Source organism: Lithobates pipiens, unplaced genomic scaffold (assembly GCF_037356315.1).
Source record: "Lithobates pipiens isolate NorthernLeopardFrog02 unplaced genomic scaffold, aLitPip1_a1.2 Scaffold_13, whole genome shotgun sequence".
In the NCBI taxonomy this organism is placed as follows: domain Eukaryota; kingdom Metazoa; phylum Chordata; class Amphibia; order Anura; family Ranidae; genus Lithobates; species Lithobates pipiens.
In genome coordinates this window covers 282,344,183-282,368,106 of record NW_027507718.1, presented here as the reverse complement: position 1 = coordinate 282,368,106, position 23,924 = coordinate 282,344,183, and the positions used below count along the sequence as shown (strand labels likewise).

Sequence of the window (23,924 nt, the reverse complement as noted above, 5' to 3'; positions counted from 1 at the left end):
TAATCTGTCTAAAAGTTTGTTTTAAACCTGAAGGTGACTGAGGAATCTATACAGCTTTACAAAAATTAACAGATCTGATGACTAAATTCAACATAATCATTATCATAATGACCTACATTCTTTGAATTTCAGTAAATAATTTGTTATCACCAAGTACAGTAATACGGTTTTTGAGCGTTTTGCAATACGAGCTATTATTTTTTTTAAATCCTGACTCAGTTTGCGAGCATTGTCTCGCAAGATGAGCAGGAGGATTCAAGCCTCTGCGGTGTGCAGTACCCTATTTCGCTAGAGTGTCTCTGAGTGCATCCGAGTGGCTCCGGCACCCCCACCTCTGGCCACATGCAGTACTGCATACAATAGCAGTCACTGTGGAACAAATTATCTGAGTTTCCATTGACTCTTATGCGGAAACTCGCTTTGATATACGAGTGCTTTGGATTACAAGCATTCTTCTGGAACTAATTATTACTCCACTGTACTGTATCTTAAATCAGAACTTTTTTCCCATGTCCTTGTTGCTGATCTCCTACCTTTACCAACTATGTCATCCATGTTCTTCTGTAATAGCCTGCTGATCTTTCTGAAAAACTGTTAGTGCCCAGTGACATCCTGTTTGTAAGACTGCTGGCTGCTATTTCTCCTGTATCCTCAGCCAGCGATCTGACACTCCCCCTTGTAGTTCTCTGTAAAGCGAGCAGGGAGTTCTAGTTCCTATGGTTGGCAGAGGGGGTCCCACAGTCCCCGGTCTGTGCCACCCATGGAGGAGGTGTCCTCCTTCTCCTTTCTCCTCCTCCTCTGCTCCCTGCCACTCACCGCAGTCCACCATCTCCGTGCAGAGCGGGATCACAAATGACCAGGGTGACACACTATTATTGTATGTGAAATACCAATCTCTGTAATGTCCCGCCTCCCGCCGCCACTGTGATTGACAGGGCACTGTTCTAATGCAGGCAGGACATTACAGAGATCGGCATTTCACATACAATACAATACCTGTCACAGCGGGATATCCCCGCTCTGTCATCCCAATGATTTCTATTAACGACCCCCATGCTTTACTAGTGGCCCCTTACATGCGGCACTGGTGGTCCCTTACATGCGGCACTGGTGGTCCCTTACATGCGGCACTGGTGGTCCCTTACATGCATCCCTTACATGCAGCACTGCATTTTTTGAGCTGACTTCCTGAAAATTCAATCAGACATTTCTCTTAAACGGTAAGAAATTTCACATAAGAAATAGATGTTTAGTGTTTTGTGTGTGTGTGGGGGGTGTACTAATGGGGGATTTTTTGAAAATCCTGGAGTTCTGCTTTAAAAGGACCGAACCTCTTTCTGAGATTTGTTATTTACAAGTTAAAAACATTTTTTTTTTTTTTTGCTAGAAAATTACTCAGAACCCCCAAACATTATATATATTTTTTTGTAACACCCTAGAGAATAAAATGGTGGCCATTGCAATATTTTCTGTCACACTGTATTTGCCTGGTGCCTTGGTTTTACAAGCACACTTTTTTTGGGAAAAAAGACAAGCGGTGGGAGGGAGGTGAATCCGCCGCAGAGACCACTTTTAACCGGACCGCTCACTGAAGAAGGGGATACTGGGGTTATGGCAGCTAGCTGCTGCCATAACAGTGATATCCCTCTTCAAAGTGTCGATGTGCATCGGCCCTTACATTTTTGTATATGGTTGATGGCACTGTAATTATTTTAATTTAAAAAAATATATATATATAAGTACCTTTTTCCTAATAGATATACAGATGTCACATGACCCAGATCTTTCTCAGTGTGTCTGCAGGGAAACATAAGCAGAGCTTCTAATCCTCTGCTGCTGGTCACATGTTCAAAATAAAAAAATAAAACACAGCCGTTGGATTGCAGAGTAAAAAAAAAATATATTAATAAACCGTTTTAAATTGACATACAAATATATATTTGAATACAATTTTTATTATTTTGTGGAAATAACATGGTGTGGGTGGATTTCTGCCAGTCACACCACTCCAGCCTATGTGTTAGAATAAGAGGGAGGCAAAGCCACCATTAACCTACATGTAATATCCTGTTCCCGTTGTGTTTAGCTTTTTAGTGGACATGGAGGTGGATGGAGGGAGTGGGCTGTCATTTACTACTGAGTATACGCCCACATGTGTGACTCTATAGTCACATGGGCTATTCAGATATGATAGGGAGGAAATGCTCAGCACAGAAACTCACAGAAAATTGAGCATGTGCAGAGTTGCTACCACAGCTGCAAAATCCCTAGCTAAATTGGGGACATGAACAAAAGGTGGAGATGGAGAACAGCAGAATCAAACAAGTTTTCTGCAGAATACAGAAAACAAATCTCATAGTGACCGAGTGAGTATGAACAACATATAATACACCATATATTGATAGTTTTAATGATGTGGGTTTAGTGACTCTTTAAATCGGAGTTCTACGTAAAAAAAATAAAATAAATTAAAAGTCAGCAGCTACAAATACTGCAGCTGCTGACTTTTAAAGCGGGGTTCCACCCTAAAGTGGAACTTCCGCTCATCGGAACTCCCCCCCCCTCCGGTGTCACAATTGGCACCTTTCAGGGGGGAGGGGGGTGGAGATATCTGTCAAAGACAGGTATTTACACCCACTGCCGGGCATAGACTGCCGTGGGAGTCTATGCCTCTTCCTGTCCTGCCGCGCTGTCTGCTGGGACACACACGGGTCCCAGAGACAGCGCGGACAATTCCTATTGCGCTGCGCGACTCGCGCATGTGCAGTAGGGAACCGGGAAGTGAAGCCGATTCACTTCACTTCCTGATTCCCTCACCTAGAATGGTGGCGGCAGCAGCTGAGAGCCGAGCGATCGATCGGCCTCGGCTACCGGCATCGCTGGACAGGGGGACAGGTGAGTGTCCATTTATTAAAAGTCAGCAGCTGTAGTATTTATAGCTGCTGGCTTTTAATATTTTTTTTCCCCAGTACAGTCCCACTTTAATAATCGAATACTTACCTGTCCCAAAGTCCAGCGATGCAAGGAATCGAAGCCCCGCTCGTCTCCCCCTCCGCTCGGCGGCACCAGCATTTTAACTGTGGGCGCTGCCAGGTACCCACTGCACATGTGCGAGCTGCGCGCCGTGACTGGCCGCACAATCATCTGGGACCTGTCACGTGTCCCAGATGATTGCCTAGAGGGAGGGGGAGAGGTGATCTCCCTTCCTGTGCCGAGGGAAGTAACGTCAGGAGCCCAGGCGCTGAAGGAGGCAGATTTTGAGGGACCACATAGCAACAGGCATAAAAAAGGTAAGTAAAAAAAAAAATTTTTTTTCATGCACATTAATTACATTTTTTTTTTTTTTTTGGGGTGGAACTCCACTTTAAGTAAAAATTGTAACTGATAAATTTTAAATTCTGTAATGTGCAGTTATTGAAGGACTGGTCAAGGGAGAAGACCCAGCAAATCATATATTGCATTATGTGGAAGAAATTTTCCTCTTTATTAATGGAGTCATATTTAGATATTTATGTCAGTGAGTAAAATGATAATTGTGGGTTAAATGATAGTATAACATTGGGGCAGATATACATACTTGGATCAACATAAAATATGATTTCAGTTTATTTAAAATCCACGTTAATAGGAAATGTAAAGGCTGTTATTACTTGCTATACAAAACTAAGTTATAGTTTATAGAGGTATAGTAAAAAATAATTACTTGCGATAAAATAACTAAATAATTAACTTGTAACAAGCTAGGAATTTGATAAAGAACAGAACTGATAACACTCCTGAAGGCTGCAACATGTGAAGTTAATGTAGGGAGATAAATGCTTATTGAGTTGACAGATATTACATTATCAGTGTTTCTACAAAATTCTAATAATATAGTACTGCTATATGCTCTTTAAAGTGGTTGTAAACCCACACGGTCACCTTAATTCGCCCACTTTAAATGCTGTGTCAGTCATATGATATAATTCTTACAGTTGGTCATATTTATTTATTTTATGTACGCATCAACAATATTAAAGTGGTTGTAAACCCTTACAAACCACTTTGACCTACAGGTAAGCCTAGATTAAGGCTTACCTGTAGGTCCAAGCAATATCTCCTAAACCTATATGGTTTAGGAGATATTTGCCCGAAAACGGGCACCGAAAGCGGCGCGCAGGCGCACTGAGCGCGGCAGTTCCAAGAATGGAGCTGCCGCATTTGTCGACTCCCGTGCGCATGCGCGGGAGTGGCGTCATCGCGGCTTCGCCGAATGACAGCAGCGGAGCTGCGAGACGCCACCAGCAAGATGGATGCGGCGGACTACAGGGGACAGCGGCGACTTCGCTGGCTCCTGTGTCAGGTAAGTGACACATAATGGGCTACTATGCGATGCATAGTAGTCCATTATGCTTTACCTTTGCAGGGAAAAAAAGAGGAAGTAAACTCATCAGGGTTTACTTCCTCTTTAAAGTATGGTTGTCAGACAGTTATACAGTAAAACCTTGGATTGAGAGTAACTTGATCTAAGTCTAGGTCTTGGTCTTACGTTTAATGAAGGCACAACATTTAGCAACTCACATCATTGATGATTAAATGAGGCACATCTAAGTATGCAGGCATCCGGGGTAAAGTTGTCCACATAGACCGTCCTCTGCACCACCATCAATGTCATCCCTTCCACAAGCGCTTCAAGCCTCACTTTCAGATCGCTCTACTGCAGGGTAGTCTTTGCGGTCAAGATTGCAGACTGACAGCGGTGAGAGCCGGCAGTACGGAGGACAGTCTATATGGACAGCTTTACCCCAGATGCCTGCATACTTAGATGTGCCTCTTTTAATCATCAACCATGTGAGTTGCTAAATGTTGTGCCTTCATTAAATGTAACTGTATTGCTACACTTAGAGGTGCTTCTCTTCTCTTTTATACTCTGTAGCTCCTGCTGTATTTTGCTTTTAATCCCCTTGTGGAGGCTTTCATTTGTGGATGAACATTAGTGTGGTTACACAACCTGGTCACATTGCTATAATCTTTTTATATGGACTATAAACTGAAGGATTTATGAATAAATGGTTGTGGAACGAATCATCTGAGTTTCCATTATTTCTTATGGGGAAATTCGCTTTGATATACAAGTGCTTTGGATTACAAGCATGTTTATGGAACGCATTATGCTCGCAATCCAAGGTTTTACTGTATTTTATTTGCTTTTTTAAATGTATGTAAAATCTAATTTTCTTTTTTCAGTTTTGATAATATAGGAACATAAAAGGAATAAAAACTTTGTCTATCTTGTTCCTGCTGGTTAGATTCACATCTATAAGCGGTATTTCCTAGGACTTTGTAGAGGTTGCCAGACACTTGTGTCTCCATTCCTATTCCAGGAAGTGAAGACAAATCTTCCCAACAGGACAAAGACAGTAACTATTAACTGACAAGGGTTGGAAACCGTCCCCGCTATATAAAAAACTAAAGCAAAAAGTTTTGGCTATATTGTATATCATACCTCCCAACTTTTTGAGATGGGAATGAGGAACACCTAATAGCAAAAGTATGTAGACATAGGACACACCCCTTAACCGCTTCCCACCCGCCAGCCATTTATATGATGTTCTTGACTTTGAGTGGGGATATCTGAATGATGCCTGTAGTTACAGATATCATTCAGATATCTTCTTTTTCAGCTGCCGATTCCCTACACCATAAGAACAATCATACCAGCTGTTCAGACCCCCCCCCCCCCCCTCCTCCTGCCGCCCTTTGGTGCTTCTCCGAGCTCATCGCTGCCATCGGCAAACCGGAGAAGCGATCCAGCTGGCCCGGAATGCTGACCATAGAGATTTCCGGCGGACCAGATGGTCCCCGGCGTCTCTGTGATTGTTCAGGGCCCGGGCGTGATTTTATGACGTCACACCCAACCTCTGCATTCAAAAAAAGGGGGTCACCTCAGCTAGGAAGCTGAGATTGTTTGTTTGTTTTTTTATTTTATTTTTTATTTCAGGCTTCCCAGCCTAGAGGTGAGATGTGGGGACTTATTATCTCACTGTAAAGAGGACCTGTCATGCTTATTCCTATTACAAGGGATGTTTACATTCATTGTACTAGGAATAGAAGTGATCAAAAGATTTTTTTTTTTTTTTTTTTAAAGTGTCAAACTAGCGAAACGCATACGTAAGTCGAGCCCACATACATAAACGGTGTTCAAATCACACATGTGGGGTATTGCCACAAACGTTAGAATGGGAGCAATAATTCAAGTCTGTAATGGAAAACATGTAACCAGCAAAAATACTTAAAGCGTCACCTATGGGGATTTTTACGAAGTTTGGCGCCATTCCACGAGCGTGTGCAATTTTGAAGCGTCACATGTTAGGTATCTATTTATTCGGCTTAACCTCATCTTTCACATTATGCAAAAAAATTGGACTAACTTTGCGAAAATGCTGTGCGAGATAAAAAGTTGCAACAACTGCCATTTTATTCTCTAGGGTCTCTGCTAAAAAAAACATATATAATGTTTGGGGGTTCTATGTAATTTTCTATCAAAAAAAATATGATTTTTACATGTAGGAGAGAAATGTCAGAATTGGCCTGGTAGGCAAGTGGTTAAAGGAGAATCTTACAAACAATGATTAGTTAACCACATAAGCCCCGGACCGTTTTGCTGGCCAAAGACCAGACCACTTTTTGTGATTCGGCATTGTGTTGCTTTAACTGACAATTGCACGGTCGTGCGACGTGGCTCCCAAACAAAATTGACGTCCTCTTTTCCCTACAAATAGAGCTTTCTTATGGTGGTATTTGATCACCCCTGTGGTTTTTATTTTTTGCGCTATAAACAAAAAAAGAGCGACAATTTTGAAAAAAAAACGTATTATTTTTTACTTTTTGCTATAATAAATATCCTCCCTCAGTTTAAGCCGATACACATTCTTCTACATATTTTTGGTAAAAAAAAATCAGTGATTATTGGTTGGTTTGCGCAAAAGTTATAGCGTTTACAAAATAGGGGATAGTTTTATGGCATTTTTATTAATATTTTTTTTTACTAGTAATGGCAGCGATCAGCGATTTTTATTGTGACTGCGACATTATGGCGGACACATCGGACATTTTTGACACATTTTTGGGACCATTGTCATTCATACAGCAATCGGTGCTATACAAAACTGATTCCTGTGTAAATGACACTGGCAGTGAAGGGGTTAACCACTAGGTGGCAGTGTAGGGGTTAAGTGTGTCCTAGGGGCATGCCACTCTACCATTCTATCGATGTGCACCAGTGAGAGCGTGGTTAAAGTGATTGTAAGGTTAATTATTTTTTTTCGTTAAACTAACAAACATGTCATACTTACCTCCACTGTGCAGCTCATTTTGGAACCTGCTCTTCTAGGGTCCCCCGGCAGCTCCTCCCCACAGAAGCGTTTCCCTGAGGGGGTTACACCCTCCCGAGTCCAGCAGTTGAGTCTATAGACACAGAATGCCAGACTCGGCCCCACCCCCTGTTCCGGGTCGCACAGCATCCAATCGAATGCCTCGCCATTTCCTCTGTGTAGCATCACAAATGTGGGAATGCTAATGTGATGAAACATATATCTTCCAGTATGGTGATCTCTCTGTTACTTGCTCTGCCTGTTTGCGTCTATCAGATCAAATCACAATGTACTGTAGCTCTTACCTGCATCAGTACTAGACTGAGAGACCCAGGGATTGTGGGTATGTTGTTTCTTTGTAGGAAGTGTCAGGTCTCACACTAAAGACAGAGGTTATGAAGTAACCTGTGCAGTGCCATGTTAAATATCTCGTGTTTGAACATAAACAGAAACTTTTAAAACAAGATCGTGAAGATCTATACTACTATGGGCTGTGTGTACAGGGCAACAAATGAAACCAATGCACATTTTATTCACATGAAAATCCCTGGGTGCTAATAGGAAAGTTTACCCAATCTTTAAGGTTTGTTTTACCTTCTATTATGAAGGGCTTAAATACAGTTAGTACTTGGCTGTTATGTTTTTTTTGGCTTAAAAGAGAAGTTCAGCATTTTATTAAAAACAAATAATTACATACAGGTGGATACAGCATCGATCTGATTCTGCATCTGTCCCCCATTGGCTCTGCAGCCTCTGACACTGCTCATTTTCCCCCCTCTGCTCTGAGCAGAGAGCCGGGACTGTAAGTCAGCGGCTCTCTGCTTTTCCCTCCTGCGCTCACTGGAGCACTGGGCTGTGGAGGGGGCAGGGGGGGCTGGCTCAGGCTCTCAGCGGGTCATACAAATGGACCCTATGGTTGGGACCTTTTCTGAACTTGGATTGGCTCCAGTAACTTTAGGCAGCTGTCGGCTGAAAACGGATCATTCATAGGAGAAGTATGGCCAATTTAGCTTTGGCAAAACATCTCCTTTAATGAATAAGCCCACTATTTCATAGTATATTCCATTTTAAAGACATCACATATCTTTACAAAGTGGATTTTGTAAGGGTTGTAGGAGCTGAACTAAACAAGCAACTGAAGAATAATTTCCTCTACCTTTTCATCAAAACGATAAGGATGTTAGAATAATGTCTGTTGGCACACAGTATCCTGCTGTTACCATGAACCTTGCCATGCAAACAAAGCCTCTCTTCAAAATAGAACTCAGACACAGAATAGCCAACTACGTGACCCAAGTCTTGTGATGCAAAATCAAAACAGGAAACAAAATTATTACCAGTTAGCAGTAACACAAGTGTACAACTCAAGCTCTGCTCCAATTTCCTTGAATCTCAAATACATTTTTATAAAATAAAAAACACAACTAAATCCCTCTGATGATACAATTTCCCGTGTGACTGACAAACTGGTCTTCTTGAGCCTTGCACATGACTGTAGTCCTTCCTAAAGTGGCACTGCAGCAAAATGTGTTTTGTTTTTTTTCTTTTGTTTTTAGTTTTGTATGGCATGGGGTAAAGTTAGAACCTCTGCCAGGGTTTGATTGATGTTTGTGCCCCAACAGGGACATTTCCCCTTACCTTCTACGCAATGGCAGGTGTCTTCAGAACCGAAATAGAGTGCATTCTACTGTAGACATTTGCCAACACTAAAGGAAGGGGCAATCTCAACTGAAAGGCTAAGTAAATTAATTATACAAGTAAAATAAAAAGTAAACCTATTTCTTCATGGAATAAGTGGCACTTGTAGTTCTCACATTCCTTTGTGGGACCACCTTGTACTGTACGTGTACTGCAAAAGCATGAAAGTCATGCTGATCCAATGTCTTTAAATCCTTCTGAGGCTCTGACCTGAGACAAGTATGTGATCAGATGTTCTGACTTCACTCTGAAATTCTAATATGCACATCAGTCAAGGTCAGTGACTCAAAGAACTGAAACCAGAGACAGCCTGGCAAGGAGGTCAGTGATGGTATACCCATATTTATCTCAGTGCAGGTTCTGTGAAGTGACAATTACAGCAATAATACTGCTCCATTTACTAGCATTTGATGTATCTACTAGATGCTGATTTCACCATTATCCTTGGAAGCATACAACTGTTGGTGTATACCAACACAATCTGTCAGGGCCCATTCATATTTAAGTGTTCTGTTACAGTGTATTAATGCACACATGATAACACATGTGATGGCACATGTTATGGCATGAATCATTACGATTGGGCTGCCAATGCACCTCAATGAGAGAATGTACATGACCCTTTTTGGCACCAAAATGCAAGGTGTGTGTTGCGGTGTGCCACATTGTACAATGCATTGGGGTGCCATTCACAATGAATGGCACTGCAATGCACCCCATATAAAACAGCTGTGTTGTCACGTGTTTCAGAAATGAGAATTAATTTAGCATAAAATTTTGCAATACCCAAGTGTAAATTGGCCCTCAGAGGTAGCTACCAGTCCAATGTTTTATTAAGGGTACAGCAATTAATGCAATTTCAGCATGTAAATTAAAAAAGGTATGACTATATTTATATACGCGAATCTCCAAATAATCTAAAGATAAAAAAAGTTAAATGAGTTTTTCCTAAAGCTGGGCCATAGATAGGTAGTGTTTTTTTTTCATTCAGCCAGTGGACTGAACGACCAAACCGAAGGAAAAACTGATTCTTCCATTTGCACAAGTGAGATGGATCGAGGAATGCCCACTGCCGACAGTGGGGAATCTCCGCTGTCAGAATACACTGATCAGCAGCTACTGATCGACAATAGTTTTCCAACATGTCCCTTCAACAGAAGTCAGTCAAATGATTGATTTCTGTTGAGCAGGGGCAGCCACACACTGACAGAAATCCGGCCAGTCCCTGCTGAACCGGTCTAAATTCAATGCGCCTAAAGCCAGCTTTAGGTAATATGCCTGTTTATTCTGCAAATTGTCTACAGCATGAGAGCACATGTATACTATTGCTGTATACTTAAAGCGGTTCTTCACCCTAAAGGAGAAGTTCCGCTAATCTGATCCCTCCCCCCCTCCGGTGCCACAATCGGCACCTTTCAGGGGGGAGGGGGGTGCAGTTACCTGGATAATCCAGGTATCTGCACCCACTTCCGGCCAGACCGCCGCAGACAACCCCCCCCACCCCCCCCCCTGTTGTGTTCTGGGAAACACACAGTTCCCAGAGACACAGCGGGGGACCAGAAGAGACACGCATCGCGACTCGCGCATGCGCAGGAGGGAACCGGGCAGTGAAGCCGCAATGCTTCACTTCCCGATTCCCTGACAGAGGATGGCGACGCCGACATCGCTGGACCCTGGGACAGGTAAGTGTGATTTTATTAAAAGTCAGCAGCTGCAAAAATAGTAGCTGCTGGCTTTTAATATTTTTTTTTTTAGGTGAAGAACCGCTTTAACATGCATTCTGGCTGGATAAGAAAGTGCAGATGACAGGGTGTGTGAGGACCCATGTGGTGCATTAAAATGTAAGCAGCCCTTTCATTTGAATGAGCTTCCAACCCACTACAAGGGTCCTAAAATCACAGCTGCACATTTTGACGATGCAACACACCACAATGCACAGCACTGCATCGCCCTGTGTTATTGCACACCACAACACAGGTGCAATAGTGCATTGTAGCTGCTCCACTTTAGTGCATTTGGATGCCATTAAAAATAAATTTGATCTGTGCATGCATGGCTGCAACCTGAATTTTACATGCCATTAATAAAATCCAGGCTGCAATATGGAACCTGCTGTGTTCCCCAGAGTTTTCTTTTAATGCTCCTAAACTCCATGATTGGAGGAAAGACCGGTCATGTGACTTTGGCAGATCACATGACTGGGCTCTACTCTTCCCATGTTATTTTTTTTTTGCTTTCATTAAAGTGCATTCTATACACGAAGGTAAAAAAAACATCTGTGTGCAGCAGCCCCCCATCCTCCAATATTTACCTGAGCCCAATCTCGATCCAGCAATGTGAACAAGAGCAGCAGCTCTCCGGGGTCTCTGCCTCTTCATTGACTGAGACAGCAGCAAGAGTAAACTCCCACTACTGTCAAGCACAGCCAGTAATCCAATAAAGAGAGGGCGGGGCAGGGCCAAGCCGCACTTTGTTTCTGAATGGACAGACAGAGCAGCAGCTTGGGAACGAGCCTGCTCCGGTGCCCCAATAGCAAGCTGGTTTCTATGGGGGCACTCTGCAGGAAGGAGGGGCCAGGAGCACCAGCGAGGGACCCAAGAAGAGGACGAGCAGGGCTGCTCTGTGTAAAACCAGTCTTTAATATCACTTTAATTGAATGAATGGTGATTTGCTTTCAGGGTCATGATGCAAGAAGGTTGTACTACATATCTGCTAAGTATGCTGTTTTGCTATATACATTTGCAGTGTAATTTTTTTTAAAGCAGCAGAATTACTGTCATAAAGTCATACCACTGCTTCATAAATAGTGCCTAATGGTACTGTGCAGCACTGTAGCAGCACAAGAACATGCATGTTTTGCTACAAATTGAATTTTTGTATGTAGATTTAAGGAAAAAACCCTTTGAATGTTCATAGTGAAACATGGCCAGGACATTTAGTCCAGGGGTGATAAGATACTCTGTAATTATCTTTTGATATGAAGTATTATAAATATATCAGGTCATCTTAATACAGCCCATGTCCATAAATCAAAACCTTTGAACACAAGGACTTTAACATGCCAGGTTGTTCAATATGGGTAATGAAAGGTCAAGGTTAATACAGAACGCAGGTAGGCCGCCAAGTGCCTAAAAATGGAGCAGTTTGCAATCCCGTGAAAAATAGCACAGAGGTTCAATGTCTCACAGCGCCTGCAATCTTTAGTGTTTGAAGTGCCATTATTGTTTTTGCCACTACTACCAAATATGATAAAGTATTCCACACCTTAAGGCGGGAGTCCGCCGGGAGTTCCGCCGTTTAAAAAAAAAAAAAAGCCAGCAGCTACAAATACAGCAGCTGCTGACTTTTAAAATAAGGACACTTACCCGCCCAGCGCGCCCACGATGTCAACACCCGAAGCCGATCTCTCAATCGTCTCTCGGGTGCTGCCGCCACCATCTTGGGTATGGGAATCAGGAAGTGGAGCCTTTCGGCTTCATTTCCCGGTTCCCTACTGCGCATGCGCGAGTCGCGCTGCGCAATAAGGATGGACCCGCTGCCTCTGGGATCTGTGTGTTTCCCAGCAGGCAGCGGGGGACTTTCGGAAAGGGGCGTAGATCTACGCCCCTTTCCGCAGAGAGCTATCCCGGAAGTGGGTGCAGATACCTGTACTGTACAGGTACCTGCACCCCCCTCCCCCCTGAAAGGTGCCAATTGTGGCGCCGGAGGGGGGGAGGATTCCAATGAGCGGAAGGTCCACTTTAGGGTGGACCTCCGCTTTAACTACTCTTACTATAATGAACTCATATATATACCGATAGTGAAATTTTCAGTGTTCCCTATAAAACTAAAGACTCATATTTTTACAATATAATGGGAGAGTACAATTACAATACAGTTCAATACAAGAGGATTAGGAGGGTCCTGCTCATGGAGCTTACAATCTAAAAGGGAGGAGGAGATGGTACAAAATGTAATAGCTGTGGAGGATGAGCTGATGGAGGTGCTCGACATACACTTTTTAGGTGGAGGCGGGGTAGACTTCTCTAAAAAAATCATTTTTAGTGATTACCTAAAGGCAGACATGGTAGGAGATAACAAGACCGATTGCAGTAAGGGGTTCCAGAGGATGAGAGAGGTTCTGAAGGCAAGCGTGAAAGGAGGTGATGAAAAAGCTAGAGTGAAGGGGGTCTTGAGAGTGGTTGACTTGGGTGATATGTCAAGAAGAGGTTGGTGTTATAGCTGTTGGCAGTGCTGTGGATGGCTTTATATGTTGTATTAATGTTTTTTATTTTATACATTGGCCTAGTGGAAGCCAGTTGAGGGGTTGGCAGAGTGTCAAAAGGAGGGTGGGTGGCACAATTATTGGGACCAATCCCCCTGTGCGGCTTTCCCTGCAACAACTGAAATCCTTCAGGGAGGGAAAGGAGGAGAAGCCAATGCACTGTAGCAAGAGCTACTCAGGGGGACTGGTTCCAATAATTGTGCCACCCACCCCCCTTCCTGGCACACTGATCACCCTCCTTCACTTTCCAACCTCATTCCCACAAGTAGAGGAGACAGTGGGAGTGAACCTGATTCGGCCAACCCTCTATTTACGTCTATATGCCTGTATTCTTGTGTGTATGTAATTGCGTATGCAGGCATATAGACGTAAATTAAAGCGGGAGTCCGCCCGGAGTTCTGCCGTTTTTTTTTTTAAAAAGCCAGCAGCTGCAAATACTGCAGCTGCTGACTTTTAAAATAAAGACACTTACCCGCCCAGCGCGCCCGCGATGTCGGCACCCGAAGCCGATCTCTCGATCGTCTCTCGGGTGCTGCCGCCGCCATCTTGGGTATGGGAATCAGGAAGTGGAGCCTTTCGGCTTCATTTCCCGGTTTCCTACTGCGCATGCGAGAGTCGCGCTGCGCAATAAGGATGGACCCGCTGCCTCTGGGATCTGTGTGTTTCCCAGCAGGCAGCGGGGGACTTTCGGAAAGGGGCGTAGATTCACGCCCCTTTCCGCAAAGAGCTATCCCGGAAGTGGGTGCAGATACCTGTACTGTACAGGTACCTGCACCCCCCTCCCCCCTGAAAGGTGCCAATTGTGGCGCCGGAGGGGGGGAGGATTCCAATGAGCGGAAGGTCCACTTTAGGGTGGACCTCCGCTTTAATGTACATAAACATAAAAATTCTGTTTTTTTTTTTTTTACGTTTCTGTTCTGAGCTCTGGTTTACTGATCTTTACTCAGTACATTGTGTTATAGACAGCAATGCATCTGATTAGAGATCAGTAAAAAACAAGGTGTTTTTTTTAACTCCCATGTGCAAAAGGCCTAAAACTAAAACGCTTATTTTTAGACAGTAGGTGTTTGCACTGTTTTAGTTCACAGTGTGTGTAAGGTACACACTGGAGTTGATTTAACAAAAATGAAGAGTGCAAAATCTGGGGCAGCTCTGTACAGAAACCAATTAGCTTCCAGATTTTATTGTCATAGTCTAATTGAACAAGCTCAAGGTAGAAGTTGATTGGCTACCATGCACAGCTGCACCAGATTTTGCACTCTGCAGTTTTATTAAATCACCCCCATTATATTGTTGCTGTGTTGCACATTGTCATTATATGAGCAGTATATTGTGTTTATTTTTTTTCTCATTAACATTTTGTTGGCTAGTTTATTTAGCACTGCACTTATCATGTTTTCTTTCTAAGTGGTGTGATATCCATACTGATATGCCACCTAGTAAATTAGTGATACGTAAGGAGCTCCTTCAGGGCCCCGATGCAAGAAACCATAAAGGGCCCCCCTGAACCCCAGCCAGGGCCCTTCCCTCCGAGTCCGGCGGTGGAACTCCAGGGTGTGGTCACAGGTATGACCTTTGTGAGCCCTGTAGTTCCACCACTGGTATTAGTAGTTTTTTTTATTCATTTTTTATTTTTAGGTGCCCCATTGGGGGACTGTCCCTAGGCAGGATGGGGTCCCCGTCCCCAGAAGAGATGAGGTCCTTTTCTCCAGGGCAGATGAAGTTACTGCCCCCAGGTGAGAAGGGGTCCCTGTCCCCAGGGGGAGATGGAGGGGGTATGTAATGGTGTGTGGGGGATGGGGTCCTCTCACTCACCATGACCAAGCTGTAGGCCACGCACTCATTCATGTTGGCCTGGGCTCCATCCAGTGTGCTGGACGGGTGATCAGCATATCTCCCAGAAAGACCTTTCATCATCTGTGTATGACGGGGGAGGAGGGGGGCTGCAGACAAGCCTGCAGTGTCCTCCGGGGGGCTCTTATAGGGCTGCACTGCATCTGTGTGCTTGACGTTTGTTTACCCGGGAGAAGTATGCAGTGCAGTGTGGGCCGGACTCATGGGGGGCGGGACTCTGGCTGGGGAGAACAGACATCGGACTGAGCGGCAATGCATGGAGCAGGAGAGGAGTACTCTAAGGAGCCGGCCGAGGACACAGGTCATGCGGGGAATGCACAACTAAAGAGCAGCCAGTGCGATAGTCGAGCATGGAGCTCTGCTAGTCCCCCTCCACCTCCAGCCACCCGTGTGCATGGTGCACTGGTACCCCTTGCTGCCTATGCTGCTGCCATATGTAGAGGGGGCTGCATGGGCCCCCTGCATCACAGGGCCCAGTTGCGGTCGCAACTGTTGCACCCCCTATAGTTACGCCCCTGGGCCCACCTGAATGTCCGATTTGGTGTGGGGTGAGTTTCAGCACATTAATTTGAACGGGTTGAAATTGCACTAGCTTCATACACTACTTTTCAAAAACACACTGAACCAGATTGCAATGTACTGCTTAATTTAGTGGGCTGCCAGACTGTGAATTGTTACTAAACATATGGAAATTCTCATACGACAGAATACAACTTCGGAAGTGATGTAATGTGTTGTATTGTATTGTAATGTTTTCTTTTCATTATCAAGAATGCGTGGTCTTGGTCTTCAGATATTTTTCGTACGCATACTATACTGATTAAATGAAAATTGCACGATCTGGTATCGTATGAGAAAAAAAAATTGTGTGTTGTCCCTTTGGATAATTTCGATATTTATTTCCCGATTTTCTGTTCATGTATACTTTAGGTTGCCCTTAAATCGACAAACCAAGATAGCAGCTTGTAGACCCCATTTATCTCCATACGGTCCATCACAGCATGCATACAGCTATAATTTTGCCCCACTGGTATAAGGACCTGCCCTGTCATCTGCCACATCTTGCATCGTGTTCATGATGACCACAGACCCCAATTAACTGCCAGCTAAGTTGGCAGAGGTATGTGAAGGTCCTTAATTTTAATGGATATAAAAGAACAGCCCAAAGTCATGCCCAAGTGTCAAAGAGATCAGGTACATGGCATATTATTATTATTTTTATCATTAGTTTCTTAGCTTGGGGATATACAGTATTCACATCAGATGCACTGGGGCTACATTGGGCAGCTATTCCAGCACAGTTCCAAGGCAAAATGCCTTGCCTCTTTTTGTACCGGTTCCCACCACTGCGCTGATGTGGTATGCGGGCAGTGTGCACTGAAAAAAGTACTACATAGCGTACTTTTTTCAGCGCAGAGCAGTGTGAGGCAATCCTCTGCCTTGCACAGCATAGTGGCCAATTAAACTTTATGAAATGTCTGTGTGACATTCCAGTAAAGCTTTTTTTTTTTTTTTTCAAAAAAGGACTGCACTGCACACCAGCTGCTGTGTTGTAACATAGCCACTTGTGTGAACTAGCCCTAAAAAAAAAAAAAAAAAAAAAAAAAAAAAAAATGGGCAGGAGGCATCAGCCTACCCTTTGGCAAGTCCACTGATCAGCATCTGCTATGATCCTTGACCAACACTGGTGGTGGAATATACAAGGTACATAGGATGTTTGACCTATTTCGGGTCTTCATCATAGAAAACTGAAGGAAAGGCTGCACAGAAGGGATATATTCCAACAACTATATCTGTGCACAAATAGTTTCTTGCAATGCCTGAGGTGCTCCTTATCAACTTCTAGTATGTCGGAATAATTCCGAGCAATGCTGAAAACCTGAAATGTCACTTTTTTGTTAAATTTTTAGCCTTAGGAAAGCTAAGAGCAAATCACATTTTAGAAATATTAAAATGTATTATCAAAATAAGTAAACTAATTATAATAATTTCTATTTTGAAGGGTTTTTTATTTTATTTATAAGGCAATTAATGGTTGTCTCCAGTCATTTTTGGACTGACCTTGTAGCAGGTGTCTTTTAGACCTCAACTGCCATGTACTTCAAATGATTTCTAGTACTGATAGCTGGGGGGTGCTCTCCAAGCTTCAAATACATTTTAACTGATGTCTTCTATTTCTATTGCTTTTAGTTGTGTTTTTTTTATGTTGTTGTTGTTATGGTCATTTGGTTTGTAATTTTTTTTATTACCTTTTTAAAAGTCACTTTTGAGTCCAAGCATAATTGTCACCAGTCAAATAAATGCTTATTGCTTATATATCAACATTTATACTTATCGCCTTAGCAAATAATTCAACTACCACAACTTGTAAAGTATAGAATTCTTTAGGACTCCTACAGTACTCCATGATTCTACCTTTCCTCTTGGTGATGATGTTGACCAGTGGCACACTGGGTCGATCAGAAAACACTTCAGAATGATTGACCATGGCATCTTTCACAGTGTCGAAGTCGTTGAGGATGACAATGAGGCGCGTGCCAATAAACAAGCCGTAGATCCTGCCGTACGTTTTTGCCATATTAGTGAGTACGATGTGTGGATATAGGAAAGCCCCTCTTCTGGTGGCCCCAGAAGGCGCCCTGCTGAGTCTACTGCTGTCCATGCCATACTGCAGTAGCTGGAGAAGCCACCCAGGCATCAGCATAAAGGAAAAGTTTCCCATGAAGGGCAGAGGAGTGGGGCCAGGTGGTGTGTTCCTGGTGATAATCTGGAAATAGGCCCATAGAGAACTCATCAGCCAGTACAGCCCTAAGAACAGAAAGGTGTAGGAAAGCAACACAGGCCAGGTGACATTATAACTGAGTGGCAGCCAGGTGGATATGTATTCCTTCCAGAACATGGTGTCTCTTAGTGCATCCATGCTCACTCTGCAGTCACCCGTGTGCAGGCTTCTGAGGATGTCACAGAGGTACTTATACTGCCGCCTTTGGTGTTGTCATATTAAAGGAAGAAGCCCAGCATCCCTGTAGGCGTGCACGCTTCATACTCCTTCTGCTGGTCTCTGTGTGCTACAGACTTCAGCTCTCCTCACTGCACATCACTTATTGGCTTTGCAGTCATTTCACATGAGGCCTTACATAAGGCCTAATCTTATTACTTCTGATACTGTGTATTAAAAACTGAATTGAAGTATAAAAAATAAATGGAAAATTTTGTATGCCCCTCTTTTGCAGAGAGTACAAGTACAGCATACACATTATAGCAGGTTACCTCTCTGTTACCTTCCTCCAAAGCTGACAGTTCAGAGCTGTCTCTTGCCATTCTGTCTGCCACCACTGTCATTGTCTCTGCTGCTTCTTATTCTTCACGGCCTTTCTTTTTGGCCATTGGGCAACCACTGAAGTAGCGAAATTCCATTGTCCCGACACTGCGCTCAATTCCATGGCAGCTTTATGTAATGACTGCATTTATACTAACCGCTAACCCATACCTCCCAACTTCCTGAAATGATAAAGAGGGACATTTAAAGGTGGGGCATTCACTTAAAATTAGTGTGGATTTACAATAGGCATATCATTAACCTAAATACTTAATACTTTAAGCATATACTATATAAGAAAGCTGTAGTTAGGGGGCTAAAGAAATACAAAAGTAGTACATTCTCCATCACCCTTGCTCAAAGGTATCCCCTGCTCGGTACTACACCCCCCCCCCCCACTCAGTAGTACCCCATGTGCTCAGTAGTACACCCCCCCCCATGCTCATGAGTCCCCTGCCTGCTCAGTAGTACACCACCCCATGCTCATTAGTCCCCTGCCTGCTTGGCAGTACATCCTCTCCCATACTCATTAGTCCCTTGCCTTCTCAGTAGTACATTCCCCTCCCATGTTCCGCAGTACCCCACCCGCTCAGTAGTCCACCTCCCGCTCAGTAGTACATTCCCCACTGCCCCTGCCCAGCAGTATCCATTGCTCAGTTGTCCCCCTTCCCCCTCCAATTCTCAGTGTAGTACCCCACCCATTCAGTAGTACATTCCCCACTGCCCCTGTCCAGTAGTACCTGCCACTCAGTAGTACATTCCTCCCTCCCTGCTCAGTATAGAACCCTACCTGCTCAGTAGTACATTCCCCACTGCCTCTGTACAGTAGTACGCGCTGCTCAGTAGTATATTCCCCCCCCCCCCTATGCTCAGTGTACTACCCCACCTGTAGTACATTCCTTCTTTCCTATTGCTGCTCAGTAGCTCCCTTGCTCATTAGTACACCCCCCATGCTCATTGTATTACCCCACCCACTCAGTAGGAAATGTAATCCCCCCCCCCGGTTAGTAATACCCCACCTGGTCAGTGCTACATTCCATCCCTTAGTAGTAATAGCCCTCTCTGCTGATTACCCGCTGCTCTATTTCCCACTTAGTCATTGTTCAGGAGGTCCCTTCCAACTATATCACTCCCATACTGTACACTATGTATTATATCTGCTGATCTCCATCTCTGGTCCTCACTCATCTTCCTGCTGTATCACTCCCATATTGTACACCATGTGCTGATCCCCCCCTCCGGCCCCCCCTTACCTTCTTGCTGCTCCACACTGAACACCACTGCCTGGACCTGAACACAAAGAACAGCTACTCTGAATTAGGAGTACTATCATAGGCCTTGCATACACTTGTGTAGTTGTGGTGCGGTTCTCCAGTAGTTAGGGGGTTAAAACAGGTGGTGAGGAGACAATACAATGCCTCTTTACTGCCTATCACTGTCAGAAATGGCAATCCTAAAGCCTATTGCAGCTTTGAAAGGCTTTGAAGCACCAAGAAAGCGACATGGGGTATCATTTCTGAAGTAAAGCAAAGCAGACTCAACAGTGTACAGGACTGTAAGGCAACCATTTTATTTAGTGAGAGGTGCTTTGGTTGGCACTCAGAGTGCTTTACAAAAATGTGTCAAATGCCACATTTTGGAGCAAGTGTAAATGAGGCCTCAAAGGATACATACTTGCATAGAATCTTCTTTTTAAACCAGAGTCTAGTATCCCGGCCTAGGGCGTGTGCACATCTAAAGGGAAGCAGGGGGTGCACTCTTTGTAATTCTGTGCTGTTGCCAAACAATCTGACGTATAATTCTAGAATGTAGTGGCTGTGTTGATTGGCTGCTAACAAAACGTTCCACGCCTTTCCTACCAGTGCCCACTTCCAGGCAAGGCTGACAGGAAACCAAACTGAGAAGGGACTGTGGACTGTTTGTTAGTCTGTGGGTCTTTATTACTGTGTCACGAGAACGCTCAGTGGGCTCTCCTTCCATGTCAGTATACAGTACAGTGTCTGCTCTCTCTTTCTGTCCACACAATGGAGGGCAGGGACTGGAACGTGGAAGGAAAACCTGCCTTCTTTGTAAATGATCTGTAATGCAGGGACCAAAGGCTTAAAGGGAACCTGTCAATATCATAGGCACAGCATTTCTAAAGTATTTTTATTTTCAACTGCATGGCTGTGATCCTTAAACTTGCTTCACTACCTTGTTAACGTACAGCTATAGGCAAAAAAAACGACATGTCAAACCGCCATACCCAATAAATGTGGTTGTAAAGCGAAGACTTTTTTTTTTACCTGTAGAGCTGGTGCTCCTGAAGAGTACGCACTATGTTTTGTAAATTTTGTTTTTCTAAGACCATAGTTGGGTCTTAGGGTTAAAATTATATAAATTGTGATTCTGGCATCAGTTTGGATGGACTGTACTATGTTCTGCCTGGTCATAGGTGCATGTATCATCTCTGACAGGCTTTGGAACGCAGTCTGTACGCATTGGGTACCAATCTCTCTCTCTGAGCCTATCAGTGGGTGCGTTGTCTCGCTGTGTATTCCGGGAGAGGGTACTTAAGGTCCTGAGGTCACGTGGTTCTGGGTTCCGGTTCAGAAGTATGTTCTGACTCCAGGGTCCTGGTCCTCCTGACCAGCCCCCATGGGCCTTGGCCTGGGGTGCAGATCCATCTATTTCCGAGTCTCGCTAGTCCAAGGCACAGTAACTGGAAGGAGGATTTCAAGGTGGTGCAGTACCGTCTCAGGTTTGGAGAGGCCCAGCAACTCAAAACGCAACCAGGGGAGGACTCTTCAGAAGAGGGCCACGCACGAGGCTGGCTGCTCGGTAAGAGCCTGGAAACTGAGCTGAAAGGACACCAAGTAAATATGCACTCTTGTGGTATCACCGGACCGGCTGCAAGATACTGGTACTGTAAGAAAGTTCCTAATTTCATCCTTCGGTTATACTTAAGTTTCTGTGCTAACTTAAAGTTCTACAATCAAGTCTGTGGTAGAGACTTTGTTAAGCTTAAATCACCTGTCGGTTGCTAAATCCACAAACAGGGATTTATCCGATAGTTGAAATATCCAGTTGCGATTGGCTATTCCCTGGATCATCTAGAGAGATACATTTCAGGTGTCAGCAGTTTCCAAAAGTACCTGAGCTTTACTACCCGTACCCTCTATTCCCAACTGAGAGACTGTGTTCTGTTCAACGTTTTATGGAAATAAAGATTCCTAAAAAGGTATTCAAGTGTCGGTCTCTGCAGTTATTGGGCCATCAACCTTGGGAACCCCTAGACAAGAACGAGGTGCAGAAGGTAAACGGTAAGCCCAACAAAACCAGCCGCTCCTTCGGGGGTCAGTGCTACATACCTTAAAGTGGATGTAAACCCTCTCTGATCCTTTCTAAACTACTGCAATATTGGTTATCTAGAAGGATATACATGCCTCCTGTATGTATACTTATCTGTCAAATGTCTCCCCTCAGTCTGGTATGAGACCCGAATAACTGCAGATTTTGTGGGTGGGTCTGTTTTCCAGGGCTCAGTGGGTGAAGTAGTGATGTCAGTAGACTCCCCACTCACCTCTACACTCCCCTTATCAACATGCATTTTCTCCTGTGTATTTCTTACACTGAACTTCTGCTATGATAACTATCATCCAGTCAAAACCCAGAAAAGTCCCCACATGACTTCAGCATGGCAAATCATGCTGAGGTGTGGAACAGCCAATCCTTGCAAAGCAGCAGAAGAAAGGAGTGGGAGGGAATTAAAAAATAATGCACGTCTTAGGCTAGTGCACGAGATATGTAAATCACCTGTCACTCACAGCAAGGGGGAGGATTTGACAAAGTTTTTCTCTGTTTGTCAAGATTTATCTGACTGAACAATAAAAGAGGATTGATCAGAGCTGGATTAACTCTTTGTGGCAAGACTGGGCTCAAATGATAGGAAGTCTTATACTCTACATTATGACATAAAAAAAAAAAAATTCGGGTTTACATCCACTTTAATGCATTCCCTGCATTAAGGTAAAAAAGTCCCAGTAATTGTATTGCCCACAACCCCCCTTACTATAAAAAGGAAAAATAAATGCGCCTTTAAAGCGCCTGAAAAACGCCTCTCCTGCAGCCCCAGGTGTGAAAGCCCGAGTGCCTTCACACTGGAGCGGTGCACTTGCAGGATGTTAGAAAAAGTCCTGCAAGCAGCATCTTTGGAGCGGTTTAGGAGCGGTGTATACACCGCTCCCCCACCGCCCCTGCCCATTGAAATGAATGGGCAGGCGCTTCGGCAGCAGTGCTTTTCAGGCACAATTAACCCATTCTTCAGCATCTAGCGGGGGTTAAAAGTGCATTGCTAGCGACCGAAAAGCGCAGATAAAACGCTGCTAAAACTATCAGCGCTTTACCGCTAACGTGGCCGCGCTGCGGGTGTGAGGGGTCTAAAACAAAAATTTTATATATTGCTGCTTAACAATAAATACATTTTTTTTATATTTGTTTAGCTGGTGATTTGGCTAAGTAACATGCTTCTTTTCCCAGGTTGGCTCCACTCACTCCTCCACTCTATCTATGGAGATGCAATGTAACCACCTTTGAACAGCAACATTTTAACCCTGCAAAGAGATTTGTGTTAGGCTCCATTCACCCCTAGGCGCAGGGGCGACCCATGCATTAGGGGTGCATGGGTGCTGCCCCCCTATCCATGCATTCGGCCCCCTGATCTACATACAGGGAGGCCAGACGCATGGATTCCAATGACAGGGGTGTTCCGCTAGGCGATTTGAATCGCATGCGGGATCACAACACGCGTGTCACCCAAAATAAGCTCCTGATTTATCACACAACAATCTCAGCAAAATCGCACCGCAATTGGGGTGTCATTAAGAAGTAATGGCATTGCAAAAACGTCACGCGTTTTGCCCCAATTTGGAATTGCAGGCAGAATCGCAGCGATTCCGCACATGATTCAAATCGCCTAGGTGTGAATGGAGTCTTGGTCAGACTAATATATTTGGAATTTTACATAAGTGACTAAAAAATTAACCGCTTGTCGACCACCTAACTGGGAAAATATGTAATTTGTTTAATGTTAAATACCGGGCTAAAAGGCTGCAGCTAGATGTCATAACTCCGATATTTTCTTTTCCCTCAGGCACTTTCAGATAAAAACAATCACTTTTAGAAAAAGCAGGAGGGGTGGTTCCGGGGCTTACGTTCCCGATCGCTGATCCAGGGAAACCATCCAGCACCGGCGGTGGATTTTCATAGAGATAAGCAGTGGCAAGATGGCTCATCTCTATGCTCTTGGAATATCGGAGTGACGTCATGACATCGCTTCTGGCCCTCAGGCCATGTTAACATGGCTTTTTTTTTCTTAAAGCAAAAGATATATATACTGTATATATATATTTTTTAATCTTTTGCTTTTAAAGCTGAAGGAAAGATTTGGGGTCTTATT

At 44.1% G+C, this 23,924-nt stretch overlaps 1 protein-coding gene across 1 annotated transcript in view; it reads right to left on the bottom strand.

Annotated features, from left to right (window-relative positions):
- The window catches only part of CYP2U1 (cytochrome P450 family 2 subfamily U member 1), a 49,915-nt gene extending 31,757 nt beyond the window's left edge, over positions 1–18,158 (bottom strand). Inside the window, exon 1 of the mRNA XM_077476687.1 lies at positions 17,584–18,158. Within this exon, the coding sequence (XP_077332813.1) occupies positions 17,584–18,088 (505 nt within the window). The 5' untranslated portion in view covers positions 18,089–18,158. The remainder of the gene's footprint in view (positions 1–17,583) is intronic.
- Positions 18,159–23,924: the final 5,766 nt, after the last annotated feature.